At 27.8% G+C, this 14,045-nt stretch overlaps 2 protein-coding genes across 3 annotated transcripts; both read right to left on the bottom strand.

Moving 5' to 3' along the window:
* Positions 1 to 2,128: 2,128 nt before the first annotated feature.
* LOC101252815 (uncharacterized) lies at positions 2,129 to 3,428 on the bottom strand. Its single transcript, XM_004229462.5, has one exon. The coding sequence runs from the start codon at positions 3,274 to 3,276 to the stop codon at positions 2,284 to 2,286; it is 993 nt and encodes a 330-aa protein (XP_004229510.1). The 5' UTR covers positions 3,277 to 3,428; the 3' UTR covers positions 2,129 to 2,283.
* A 4,145-nt stretch (positions 3,429 to 7,573) lies between these two features.
* LOC101252522 (ent-kaurenoic acid oxidase 1-like) lies at positions 7,574 to 12,107 on the bottom strand. 2 transcript variants are annotated; one of them, XM_004229461.5, is made up of 8 exons: positions 11,567 to 12,107; positions 9,215 to 9,692; positions 8,834 to 9,097; positions 8,647 to 8,736; positions 8,476 to 8,554; positions 8,286 to 8,392; positions 8,032 to 8,153; positions 7,574 to 7,922 (listed from the first exon to the last, which is right to left on the bottom strand). In XM_004229461.5, exons 1-8 carry the CDS (start codon positions 11,806 to 11,808, stop codon positions 7,811 to 7,813), a joined length of 1,494 nt encoding a protein of 497 aa, XP_004229509.1. In that variant the 5' UTR covers positions 11,809 to 12,107; the 3' UTR covers positions 7,574 to 7,810. The 2 variants fall into 2 exon arrangements, with proteins under 2 accessions (XP_004229509.1, XP_010323137.1); XM_010324835.4 differs by lacking the exon at positions 11,567 to 12,107 and adding an exon at positions 9,964 to 10,103.
* Positions 12,108 to 14,045: the final 1,938 nt, after the last annotated feature.

Raw genomic sequence — 14,045 nt, 5'->3', positions numbered from 1 at the left:
TTAAGACATAAATTAAATATAATTTTCTATTCTTATTTTTATTAAATATTATCAAATTTATTAAAATAATTACATTGAAAATTCAAAATCTAAAAATAGTCTTGAAAATTGAACAACTAAATTTATCTGAAAATTGAAAAGTACCTCAAAAAATTCATTTAATATGAAATGGAGGAAATAATATCAATAAGGACATCTTAACACTCTTTATTAATATGCATAATTTAGTACTACTAAAAAATATTTTTATTACGATGTGGGAGGGGTAAGGACCAGTTCTATAGTAGTGCATAAAATAGGAATTGGTAGTAGTTAGTATTTAATGTTCCTTTAATTATGAAGGGGTCTTAGAAATCGACTTTAACAACGTGATAGCATGCATCAATAAATAACTACAGACAGTATTATTATAAGAGAATTAAAAATTACGCTAAAAAAGTATTAATTAACCTAGTCTTTAAGAAGGGTACGTACTACTCATATCTTAATTTCTTTTTGCACATGAGTTTAATTAATTAATTGAACCATAGAGAATTTGTTCTACATCTGCCTACCATATAGTTGTACACAATAGTTACAAATTTAATACACATTTGACTGAAAATGGAATACATAATAACATTACCAAAAAAATATCCTAGTAACCATAGATTTAACTGTTTTAGGCTTTTAGCAATCGCTGATTTTTCGATACAGAATCACACTATCATAAAAATAATTTTTAGCGACATTAAATATTCATATTAATAAATAGTGGTAAAGTTTTTATCGGCATTATTTAAGTATCATTAGAACCAATATCGCTAAAGGCTTTAGGGACATATACAAAGAGTGACAATTGCCGCAAAAAATGCATACTTAGCGACAATCAAAAATTAAATATCGCTAATATTTATTTTTTGTTGTAGTATCTATCTATATATGTATGGTTACTGATATTATATATATATAAAAGTGAAATAAGAATTTTAAGTCTATTTTTATAAAAATATAGTTTGTAGGGTTTTTTTTATAATTTCTTTATACATATTTAAGTAAATTTTCAACCCTACAGGCTACATATATACGAAAGTTATGGGCATGAACAAAAGAATCATAAATATTTATTGTCACCCACCCACAATAGCAATTGTTATTTTGTCTTTGCTGTGTAAAAAGCAAAACCTTATCTTCGCCAGCAAATTAGAAATTTATTAAGAAATTAGTAATACAATCCAAAACTTGTGTGGTATTCACAATTAGAACATCATTGTATTCTATAAATAAATAAAATTAAATAAAAAAATAACTTCCAAAATTACATCAGCAGTCTACCAGATGTCACAATTGAAAAACCATGCATTATGAACTTTATAGACGTGTCACATTGCCAATTCTTGTTAATTCTGATTCATATGCAACAAAGTATAAATACATTCGAGGGAAAAGCTCTATGCCATTAAACTTTTTGAAGCTTTATTTGTGCTATTAGTTAAAAGTTTAATTTATTTTATGCTATGCTATTAGTATTAATGAGAAGATTCGTTTATCACATATCTTTTTATAATAATTTTATAAAATTAATTTTAATTTGTGATTAATTATAATTTGATCATGTAATTAATTTTTTAATTAATAAGTTAAAAAAAATAATTCAATTTTATACAAAATAATAATTTCTTTTATTAAAAATATTAATAACGTGATCAATTATAATTTAATTACGTCATAAATTTTTAATAAAGAAAATCAAAAAAATTTAATTTAATTTTTTTCAAAATTATTTATTTTTCATTTAAAAAATTTAATGACGTGTCCAAATTACAATTAAACTAGTGGCAAAAAGTTTTACAAATCAATGTTAGGATAAGCCTTTTCTTACACAACATTAAAATAAATAAATCAAAACTTTTAACAAATAACATGTGTACTAAAAATTCATATTTAAGCCTTTTTTCCTACATTCAAAGCAAATTAGGAGTGTAGAATTACATTTAAAATATATATTTAAATAATATATTCAATTGAATTCTTCCAAAACTAGTATATACTATTTTGAAGAACACGAAACACATCTTTGGAGTCCCAATAGTTATTATACAGAACAAACTGAAAGAATGAAATGACAATAAACCATAAACAATCTCAGTATTAGTAATCATCGATTCAATTGCATTTCATTTCATTACCCATACATATATAACTAAACATTAAAAAAAAAGGGAAAATGAAGTGCTAAGATTTTATTAATTGTACATTTTATCTCAAACACCAAAACTCATAAAAAAAAAAAAAAGAAAAGGTTCAAGCAGTGTCTCCACCTTTCATCTCTACTTCCAAGGTATCATCAATTTGCATGTTCCCTTTCAGAGGTTCATAATACTCACCCAAATATCCACCAAGATGATTATACAAAGCACTCTTATCAATCCTCTCATTATGATAACTCTTGCAAACATAATAGAACAAACTCTGCACCAATAGCCCCACCAATATCACCACCACAAGAACACCAATCAAAATCCCTCCAACAGCAATCCTAACAAAAACACTGTACCCTTCACCATCCACAACAATGGAACCAAAACCACTACTAACCACACCAAAAATCACCAGATACCCTAAAATCAGCACAGAAGCCATTCTGATTTTCCCTTTCAACAACTCGTAGCTTTTCTTGAAAGCAGCAAGGCCTTGTATCGGTTCGAGAACCGTAATCACACTAGCAAGATGCCATAAAGCACTCAAGTAGACATGAACAACAAGGAAGAAAACAGAGAGAAGAAAAACAGAGACTAAAAACAGAGCAGTACTGTTTTTGCTTTTGCTCTCAAAGGCGATTAGCATGAGTACAATGAAAAAGGACAAGACGGCGTTGTACACGAGCATAGAGAGGAAAACCCATAGGAAAGTGATGAAGAGGCGTCTTAGGATACTAGGCAGAGCAGTGATTATTGAGGAGAAGGAGACCTGTTTTGAAGTGTAGAGAGAAGCGACAGTGAAGACAACAGCAGAGGTTGAGAGGAGGGAGAAGGCCAAGAGGAAGATTAAGTAACAGAATTGGTAAAAGAGGAGTTTGGTCCATTGAGAGGCATGAGAAGCACTTGGGTTTTCATGGAGTTGAGAGAGAATGGGATGGGTGAAGAAGGAATGAGCTAAGATTGCAAAAGAGAGTGGCAAGATTAAGCTGAGAGTGATTCTGTAAAAAGTTTGTGGAGATCTCTTTGGGATGGAAAGTGATTCTTTGAAAAGTGAGGGTAAACTCAAGTTTTGTTGTTGTTCTGGTGCCACATCCATGGCTTTCTTCGTTCAAAATTGGATCTTTTTTTCACCAGAGAAGAATACAGAGGAGGAGGTAGGTGAAAGAAATTATGCTAATCTACGCTAAGAGGACAAAGACACTGAGAGAGATATTATTACTCTCTAGTTCCGTCCATATTAATTTATGTGACACATTTTAAATTTTAATTTTAATATCTAATTATATGTCTCTTTCTAATAAATATGTGATATATTTTAAATTTTGAGATTCATATCTACTTTATATGTTTTTTAAATTAATTAGTGATAATATAAATATGATTTCACCGTTCTATTAATTTAGATAAGAAACTTAAAAAATAATAGCTTAGGTATTCATATCTACTTTATATGTTTTTTAAATTAATTAGTGATAATATAAATATGATTTCACCGTTCTATTAATTTAGATAAGAAACTTAAAAAATAATAGCTTAGGTATTTTTGACACTTATTTTTTTCATTTTTATATGTTAAACTTATCGACTATTACAATTTAAAGTAGTTTTTTAAATACGTATATTAGATTTCAAAAAGAATAATTATTTCATGTCACCAATAAAGATTATGATAAAATAATGAATATCTTTGTGCCCACAGGTTTGAATGCCCTTTTACTCTGCGGTAGAAAACAAGATCATCATTCAATTATATATTATGAAGGACGACAATACTTTTCAGCTAACATATGTCACGTGGAACACCTTCTTTCTTTTTATATTATCGTTACTTTTGTGATATATATTTTGAACAAAAGATATGTAATTCAATAATAAAATACTATTTCCCTACATATCGTTTAAAATGTTAGTAGTGTTAGGTTAATTATTTAACCAACCAAATTAACTAGCACATTTAGTTATTCAATTATTTAAAAGTATAGGTAGAGATTTTAGATCGGCAAGTTAAGAATAAAAGAATAAGGAAGTTGTTCCATAAAGCGGTAAAGACTAAGGAGTGTTCTTTAGCCTTTGAGCCAATGAGATATCCTAATGTTCTCGTCCTTTTTTTTCCACTCCTATTCAAGCTTAAGATGATAAGTTCCTCTTGATTTGCTTTTATGTGAAGTCATGCGTGAATAGTATGTTTTCATGATTTTCTTTATTGTGATGCATGGTCATGAAAATGTTTACGTCTTGTTAGAAAGACATAATATATAAATATATCCTTTAACTTGACTTCAAATCACATTTATGTCCTTCAACTTTGGATGTGTACAAATTGGATACTCAAACTTGTATAAAGTTGAACAAATAGACACACATGTCCTACATGTCATTTTTTGTCCTACGTGGTGTCCTACATGATGTAGGACTCATGTGTTTATTTATTTAAAAGTTGACAGTTAAAGTATTTGTTTGTGCATTATGAAAGTTGGAGGTCAAAGTTAAAATTTGAAGCTAAGTTTAGGATCCAATAGCAGTTCTTTACTCTCTTTTTTTTTGGTTTAATATATTAGATATATTTTTCGGAGCCCCATTAACTTATGCTTTGAAAGATTCTTATTTGGAAGTGGAGTGGTTTTCTTATTTGAAGATAAGAGGTTCACATCTTATTTGTATGATAAATAATAAAAAAGTATTTATTTATCAATAATTTAGGTAATCTTATTTTTGTTAGTCATGAAATTTATGGTCCTAAAACAATGGGCTTTTTTTTGTTAGATCAAGTATAATAATTTAATTAGATTCAATATTTAAATTTATGAGACATTTTTATTGGCATAACTAAGTTTCTATCACATAGTTAGTGGTAACTTGAGGTTTCTATTATGTATATATTTGTCCTAAAATTAAAGTAATTAACACGGAACTATGTTTTTGTAGAATTCGGAGCCTAAAGGATATAAAATGTTGATAAAAATTTTAAAATGGTATATAAATTTTTATTTTAACCAAAACAACAAAATCTCTCACGTAGTAGCAATTTCTTCCGCCCAAAAAAACAAAATTACTGCGCAGTAATTTGCAAAATTTCATTTTACAAAAAAAAAGAAAATTCAAAGGAATCACTGTCAAAGCAACGATTTCCAAATTAACTTTTTTTTAATTGTTGATTAACTTTGAAATTTTTTTAATTATTTATTTTTCAAATTAAAAATTAAAAATAAAAATCAAATCGCTGCAAGTGCAGCGATTTTGTTTCAATTTTTTTTAATTTTTCAATAAATTGCTATAGTGGCAGCGATTTTATAACTTTATTTTTTCTTTTTAATTTAGTTAAATCGCTCAAATGGTAGTGATATATATATTTTTTTTAATTCTAAGTAAATCGTCGATTTACTATATTTTTTGTTTGTTTTTTTTTAATTTTTTTTAAAAAAATCGCTCAAGAAAATAATCCTCCTTATTTTTGTGTAATAAAATTTGTGTAAATCTTTTTTTTCAATTTTCTCCAATTTTGTTAGTCTACTTAAATATTTTTTTCATGGTAGTAAATTCTGCCTACTTTAAAAAATTAAAAAATAAATTGAAGTAGACTAAAAAATTGGAGAAAATCGAAAAAAGAATTGCATAAATTTACTACACAAAAATATGGAGGATTATTTTTTTTAGCGATTTTTTTAAAAAATTAAAAAAAATAGAAAAAGGTAAATCGCTGCCAGTACAATAACTTACTTAAAATTGTTTTTTTTAATATATCGATGCCATTTGAACGATTTAACTAAATTTTGAAAAAATTTATAAAATCGCTGCAACTGCAGCGATTTATTAAAAAATTAAAAAAATCAATCTAAAAGGCATCGATTTAATTTAAAAAAGTTTTAAAAAAATTGAAACAAAATTGTTGCACTTGCAGCGATTTGATTTTTATTTTTTTTTAAAAAATGACAAATAAATAATAATAATAAAATTTCAAAGTAACAACAATAAAAAATAAAGTTAATTTGGAAATTGATGCTTTGGCAGCGATTCCTTTGAATTCTTTTTTTTTAAAATGAAGTTTCGCATATCGCTGCTATAGCAGATGCTTTTTTCGGCAGAAGAAATCGTTACTACGTGAGCGATTTTGCCATTTTGATTAAAATAAAAGTTTATATACCGTTTTTAAATTTTTGTTAACATTTATACCCTTTAGGTTCCGGACTCATGTTTTATAGGTTGCAAGATGTAATTTTGTTAAAAGGATTAAAGAATGAAAATGGATTGTAATATTTGATAAATTATGATTAAGTAGGTATGTGTAACAAGTCATAATCTCGAGATGGGTCAATTGATCTCCCTTATAATCCATTGATTGGCCTAAATTGTTCATATGTAAGAAATTTTTGAAGAAAGAAAAGAGAGTTTAACGAGTCTGAATAACAATGTTAAAAATATCAAGGTGACTAAAATTAGATATTGAACGAATTGATTATGATTTGTATTTAGGTCCATGTCCGTTCTAATTCAAGTAACTTTCGATAAAATTATCAAATCATTTCGATCTGTTAGCCAGCTCTCAAGCTTAATTCAACTCCTCTATTAGCTTATTTTCCATTTTGTATGACTAATATTGATCTATTATCACAAATTCAATTTATGCCGAATTTGAATGTGAGCTTGAACATGTTCTGAACGCTTTACTTTGTATTATTTTCAAGTGGATACATAATTTGTTACTTCTTAGATACAAATTTTCTCAGTTGTGACAAATATGAATGTAAAATGTCTACTAGTGCTTAGCATGTTGGCCTAGAGGTGGCAATAAGTTGAGCTGAATTTGAGCCGATTTAAATGAGTCAAATTAATAAATCAACGTGTTAGTAGCTCGCTCTTGAGCAGCTAAATAGTGGATCCTAATCCAACTCGCCATTGCCCCGTAACTTTAGAGTTTGAAACTTACGCTTCATCGTCATCTAACACATATACTTGCACAAAAGCCTGATGGGTCAACTTGGGCACTGCTAAATAAGCCCATCAGTGAACAAAAATTCATACCCAACCCATCAAACCAAACTTTGGATGGGTTTGGGCAGGCCAATTTTGAGAAAACCCCAAATTCAATTTATTTGGCCTCTAAAAGAATGTTAATCAATACAGCATTTATCTTGATCTAGAATGTTGAAGGAAGGAATCCGTCGAAGGAACAGGTCTATCGGAGCAGGCTGACGAGTTAGAGTTTAGAGTCATACTAGGACTAGACTACTAAATCCTAAGTTATGTACGACTAAGCTAATGAACTCTAACTCGTCAGCCTGCTTCGATGGACATGTTCCTTTGACACATTTCATCAGTCGTCAAGCTTTCCTTCAACATAGACATCATGATATCAAATGAATACAAATAAAATACACGAAGAAATAAGGGATGGATTCAACATCAACCAACTATCTCTTTTCTGCATTTATTCATTTTTAACAAAATAAAAGACCATAATGATCTTCTTGTTAAAATGTACACATAATTCTATTGAGCAAGAAATAATGATTTTTGTTCCTAACTATTCCCAACCAAATTGCCTTGCTCTTGCAATTTTCCATATTAAGCAACAAAGAAACAAAATCTAAATCATAGAGATGCAGAGAGATGTGGTTTTCTTCTTTTTTGTTCTAAGCAGCACTAGAAGTTGATGACACTCTTTTCACTCTTCCCAAGCAGTTGTCCTTAGGCCTACAATGAGGCAAATACATCACTGGACAAGACGGATTTTTCCTTTCAAGCCTACAAAACAAATAAGTAAATTAACAAACAGATAGAATAGAGTGTACGCAGACCTGACGTCTGTTAGGTAATGTAAATCAATAATCAAACAAAAAGATATCTAACTTACTCGTAATCCAGCAGAAAATAATGGAGAAAAATAGAGATCTCAAGCTTAGCAAGGTCATTTCCAGGACAAAGTCTGCCTCCTCCTCCAAAAGGAAGGAATGTTCCTACCTTTGGTGTAAGTCCCTAAAAGTTTCAAAACACAACACAAATTACAAAAATCATTTATCTGCACCGAGTATTTACACTAAACCACATCAATAGTTAAGTAAAAAAGTGTACAATTTCTAAAGCAATAAGGTTTGTTAAAAAACTTACATCCCATCTAGAAGGGTTAAACTCCAGTGGATCCTTATATATTTCAGGATCCAAATGAACACTCCTAAACCACACCAAAACTTTCCATCCTTTGGGTATGGTATAGCCTGGAGAGAAAAAAAAAAAAACAAGATATAGTTAACTTGTGTTGACGTAATCGCGTATCAGTTCATGATATATTATAACTAACCATGAATAGCAACATCTTCCTTTGCCTCACGAAAGACCACAAAGGAGAAAGTAATCAAACGAAGCGTTTCATCAATCACCTATAAAGGAACAACACAATGGTATTAATACACTGACTAGAGAAGAGAAAACAGAACTTGATGTATTGATTAAAACGAAATGAAAAACTCACCTTTGAAAGGTAGTCCATATTCCTGATTTCCTTGAGTGTCAAGCCCTTTTGTTCAGCTGGCCTATTCTTCACAATAGACTCTTGCTCTTCCTGTTTTTTTTTTTTTTCGAATCGAAAGATTGAAATGTCAACAAAAACAGAAGATTGAAAAATGGTTAAAGTAATAAAAATGTGAACTTTTTGTTACCTTAGCTTTTTTGAAGAAGTCAGGATGTTTCTGCAGAAAATATGTTACCCACATAGTTATATGACCTGAAGATTCATGACCAGCATTGAGATACATTACTAAAACATCAATAATCTCTTCATCATTTAATTTTCTTCCATTCTCATCTTGAACTTCAAGTAGAATATCCATCATGTCTTTCTTATCTTCTAGCCCTCGTTTTTCCTTCCTCGCCCTCCTTTCATCCACGATCGATTGAAAGATTGCCACAAGGTTTTTACGCGCCTGAAAACATATCCACGCCTTTAAAAACAAGACAGGATCTTTTTCGCGCAAATATTTATGATTTTAAGTGATAATATGACCAAAAATAAAAAAAGTAGAGAACAATTTCTTATTTACCTTGAGTGCTTTATAATAAGCAAATCCTGGCAAGTTGACAGCCATAGCTCTAACACCATAATTCAGAGTTGTATATTCCTTTTCTAAATCATCCATGACTTGTTCACTTTCAGTACTAAGGAAAATGTACATAATAATCCGAAAAGTTAGCTTTCTCATATGTGTTAAGAACTCAACTTCTTCCATAGATGACCATTTATCCAATGCTGATATAACTCGTTCTTCGATATACTGAATGTACATCGACAACGCCTCGTGACCATTCACAGGGGCTGCAGTTAGTTTCCTTAACCATTTGTGTTCTTCATATGAGATACCGATAAATGATTTTTTACCAATGAGTTCCATAGTAGATTTAGGCCAGCCAGGCTTGAAGGCTTCATCATCATTTAAAACCTTCCTGCAACCTTCTGGTGTTGTGATAATCACACATGGACTTCCAAACATGAATGCCTTGTATATTCCTGTTCGTCCGAATCTACAATTATAATAATAAAAAAAAATATCAGCAGCAGAGCTAGAATTTTGAAAAGCCTTTGTCAAAATGTTGAAACGTCGCATTTGAAACATGTGACATCAAGCAACTTAAATTACTAGAATGACATTATATAATATACAGAGAATTGTATGTATGTGCAATATAATTTTCTGACAAAAGGATTCAAATTAGACAACAACATATCCCGCGTAATGTAAAACGAAAGTGAGGTGTAGGGAAGAGGTAAAATCTATGTAGATCGTACCATTACCTTAGGTAGAAAAACTATTTTCTATAAACCTTCGGCCGAAGAAGAAAACAATGCAAAGCAATATAGAGAAAGAAATAACTAAGCAATAGTCATTACAAATAATCAACTAGAATTATATATTTTTCTTTTTTCTATCTAACTAGCTAGTGGAGGCAGGTGTTCATTCCCTATCTAAAATGCACTTTCTTATCTTGTATAATTGTCTACCAAAGTAGTAGACTTATATCTTGTATATGATTGATGTTTCAAAGATAAGATTTTAATGTCTTTCAAACAGTAAAAACTTTATTGAGGAATATTATAGTCAAATAGGATATTGTTTATACAATTTTAGCTATCTAGTACTGTTTCAAAACATCGAAAAATGTACAAGAGGAGACATGAATCATTCTTATCTCCTTGAGATCCAAACATATATCCAACCCTACCCCCTCTTTGTCTAATGGGGTGGCAAAAATAAAATATTATTATTCGCTCTTTATCTAATCATAGATTTTGAAATTTAAATTTAAAAAAATATATGTATATATATATATATAATCACATGCATATTCAAATTACATGGATGATGACATAATATACTAAAAATAGCTCTTTTTAGTATACAAGTACAAGTAAACAGGAAAAATTATATATAAAATAGTAAACCATAGACAAATTATCAATATCTAATACATTTTATATATATATATATAGTAATTTTAATACCAAACAAATAAATTGAATACAGAAAAAATAAAGTATAAGGTAAGACTGAAAGTTCACACAACATTGGCGTGAAAAAAAAGGAATATTAATATAATGTCGTTTTCTTCTTGTAATGACAAAAAAAAAAAAAAAGTGTCAGGTAAAATGACAAATATTGGGAGCCTCAAAATAATAAAATAGCTGACTAGGCATGCAATACTTTTAATTTTCCTCTTTTTCTACTTGTGTTTGTTTTCTTCTTGACTACATGTTAAACTCACTAAAAATGAAGACAAATGCTTCTTTTACAATTTATAATTACACCAAATACACTACTTGCAATACTTTTTGCTTATCGAAAAAACGCAAGCTTTTCTCCCCCACAGATTATTAAAAAACTAAAATAATTCTCACTTTTCACAAAATCATGTGACATCAAAATTATAGTATCAAGAAATTCAAAAAAAAAAAAATCACAGTTGGCTAACTAGTTAAATCAAAGTGTTTAGGATTGTAATTATATATATGTTCTATTGCAACCAACATGTAGACCCTGGTTTTATCTAGATCTAATAATATTTTTGATATTACGTATAAATTTAAAATCTGCCATAAATAACAAGTACATATAGAATTAGAAATCCAATGAATTCAATGCTAAAAACTTTAAAGATTAAAACCCTAAAATTCAATTTCTAGATCCACCTCCGATTCTAAAATCTTTCCTTGGTCCAAAAAAATGTAAAAAAAGGTTATGTTGAGAAGTGACTTGTGTGTTTGTCTGCACCACTCAATGGCAGAATAAAAAAATTTGACATATGTACATTTAAAAACATATATATAAATACTTTAATTTAGAAAGCGTAAATAATTTTTGAATTCTATCGAACAGAGAGAGGGGAAAGAGACTAATGACCTGGAAATAAAGGAATTGATGAATGAATCAGGATTGTTGGATTTGAAAGCTCTGAGGAAGGACCACATAGTACCAATAAAAGGCCATCCTAAATCACCTGGTGGCAATGACAACCTCTTCTTCTTGTCACCACTCAACTTCACTTTTTCATAGTACCAAACATTTACACTTGAAAGTAACCATTTCATGAACCCAAACATCACACAAATAATAGTTACCATCATCATCAACCAAAAATCCATAATTCCAATGATTAAAGAAATATATATATATATGTATGTAGAAGGTAAAATGGAATAATTTTTTTTTTTTTTTTTTTTTTGCTTTTTTTAAAAGTTAAAAGAAGAAAGAAGAGGAGGAGAAGGTTGAGAAGAGAAAAAAGAGAATAATGTTTGTGAGATAATTTAATGGCATATCCCTCTCATGAGTCTCTATCTTTGGTCCTATATTTCTAACACTTGTGTTGTCTATTTATAAGTGAATGAATATGAGGAGGAGGAGGAGGAGGAATTGTAGAATTTCAAAGTGATTTTTTTTTAATGGGAAGTAATAAATAGTAAAATATATATTTGGAGTACACCTTTTTATTAATAATTAATAAATACTATAAGATATGGTCATAGAATATTTTAATTATAAATTATTATGCCATTTTTGGTAGATAGGGTAGAGACAAGAGGTGCAAAAGAATTTTATTTGTTAAAAAATTATAAGAAAAATAAATAATTATTTAATAATAGATTCTGAAATTTTTAAAATTTATCAATAAATATCTATTTAACCATAAAATTTGATTAGATATAATCTTCAATTGTCTTTGGAGATTTTCCATTCATAGAATTTATTTATTTTTCTAAATAAAGTGCATGTACAAATATAACTTTAGTTTTTTTTTTGAAGGACTATTCATCCACAAAAATTTCAAGATTTTTCCAAATATAGAGCATGTCCAAGTATAGTTTCAAAATTCAAAATTTAACTTTAAATATTTATTTGATTATAAAATTTGACCAAATTTATCTTTAAAAATTTATTTGACCACTAAATTCAAGTATGTTTATTTTTAAAATATTTATTTGTTATAAATCATATCACTTAAATAAAGAAAATTATTTAATAGTATATTTTGAAACTTTAAAATTTATCCTTAAATATCTATTTAACTATGAAATTTGATTACATTTAATCCTCAATTATTTTTTTGGAGATTTTTCATTCACAAAATTTAGTTTTTTTTTTCTAAATTAAGTGCATGTTCAAATATAACTTAATATTTTTTTAAGGACTATTCATCCACAATTTCAAGATTTTTCCAAATATAGAGCATGTCCAGGTATAGTTTCAAAATTCAAAATCACAACTTCAAAATTTAATTTTAAATTTTATTTGACTACAAAATTTGACCAGATTTATCTTTACATATTTATTTCACCACTAAATTCAAGTATGTTTATATTTAAGTATTTATTTATTAAAAAATTATATCACATAAATAAGGAAAATAAATAATTATTTAATAGTAGATTTTTAAATTTTTAAAATTTATCCTTAAATATCTATTTAACTATGAAATTTGATTAGATTTAGTCTTCAACTATTTTTTTTTGGAGATTTTTCATTCACAAAATTTATTTATTTTTTCTAAATAAAGTACATGTCCAAATATAACTTTAATTTTTTTTGAAGGACTTTTCATGTACAAAATTTTCAAGATCTTTCCAAATATAGAGTGTGTCCAAATACAATTTCAAAATTCAAAATTATAATTAAATATATATTTGACCTTGAAATTTTATCATGTTTATCTTTAAATATTTTTTGAACATTAAATATGATCAGATTTGATCTTCAATTAATTTCAAATGACTTCTTATTTTAAAAAATTAAATTTTATCCCAGCTTGTCAAAAGAAATTTTAAAATTCAAAAATACAAACTTCAAAATTGAAGTGTTTGATTGTACATTTTGAATCAGATTTATCTTTAAATATTTGTTCGATTATGAAATTTGATCATATTTCATCTTCAACCAGTTTTTAGAGATTATTCATTCACAATTTTATATAAAAAAATTCAAATATAGAACATGTCTAAATATAAATTTCAAAATTCAAAAATAACTATTTTATAAGTGTTTAACTGTAATTTTTAATCAGATTTTAAAAATTTATAAATAAAAAAATGTTCGACCATGAAAATTTGAACAGATTATTTTACGAGACTTTTAATTCCCAAAATTTTAGTTTTTCTTTCCAATATTGTCTATGTCCAAATACATTTTTAAAATTCAAAAATCACAACTTCACAAGTTTCAGTGATTAAATGTAGAGTTTGAATTAGATTTTTAAAATTTATCTTTAAATAATTTTTGATTCTTCAACTAGGTTTTATGGACTTCTCATGCACAAAATTTTAAGTTTTTCCAAATATAGTGCATGTCCAAATATAATTTTAAAATTAAAAAAATCATAACTTCAAAA

The sequence above is a fragment of the Solanum lycopersicum genome, chromosome 1 (assembly GCF_036512215.1).
Source record: "Solanum lycopersicum chromosome 1, SLM_r2.1".
Taxonomy (NCBI): Eukaryota; Viridiplantae; Streptophyta; class Magnoliopsida; order Solanales; family Solanaceae; genus Solanum; species Solanum lycopersicum.
The sequence above is the reverse complement of the archived record's forward strand: the minus strand, read 5'-3'. Positions and strand labels throughout refer to the sequence as shown.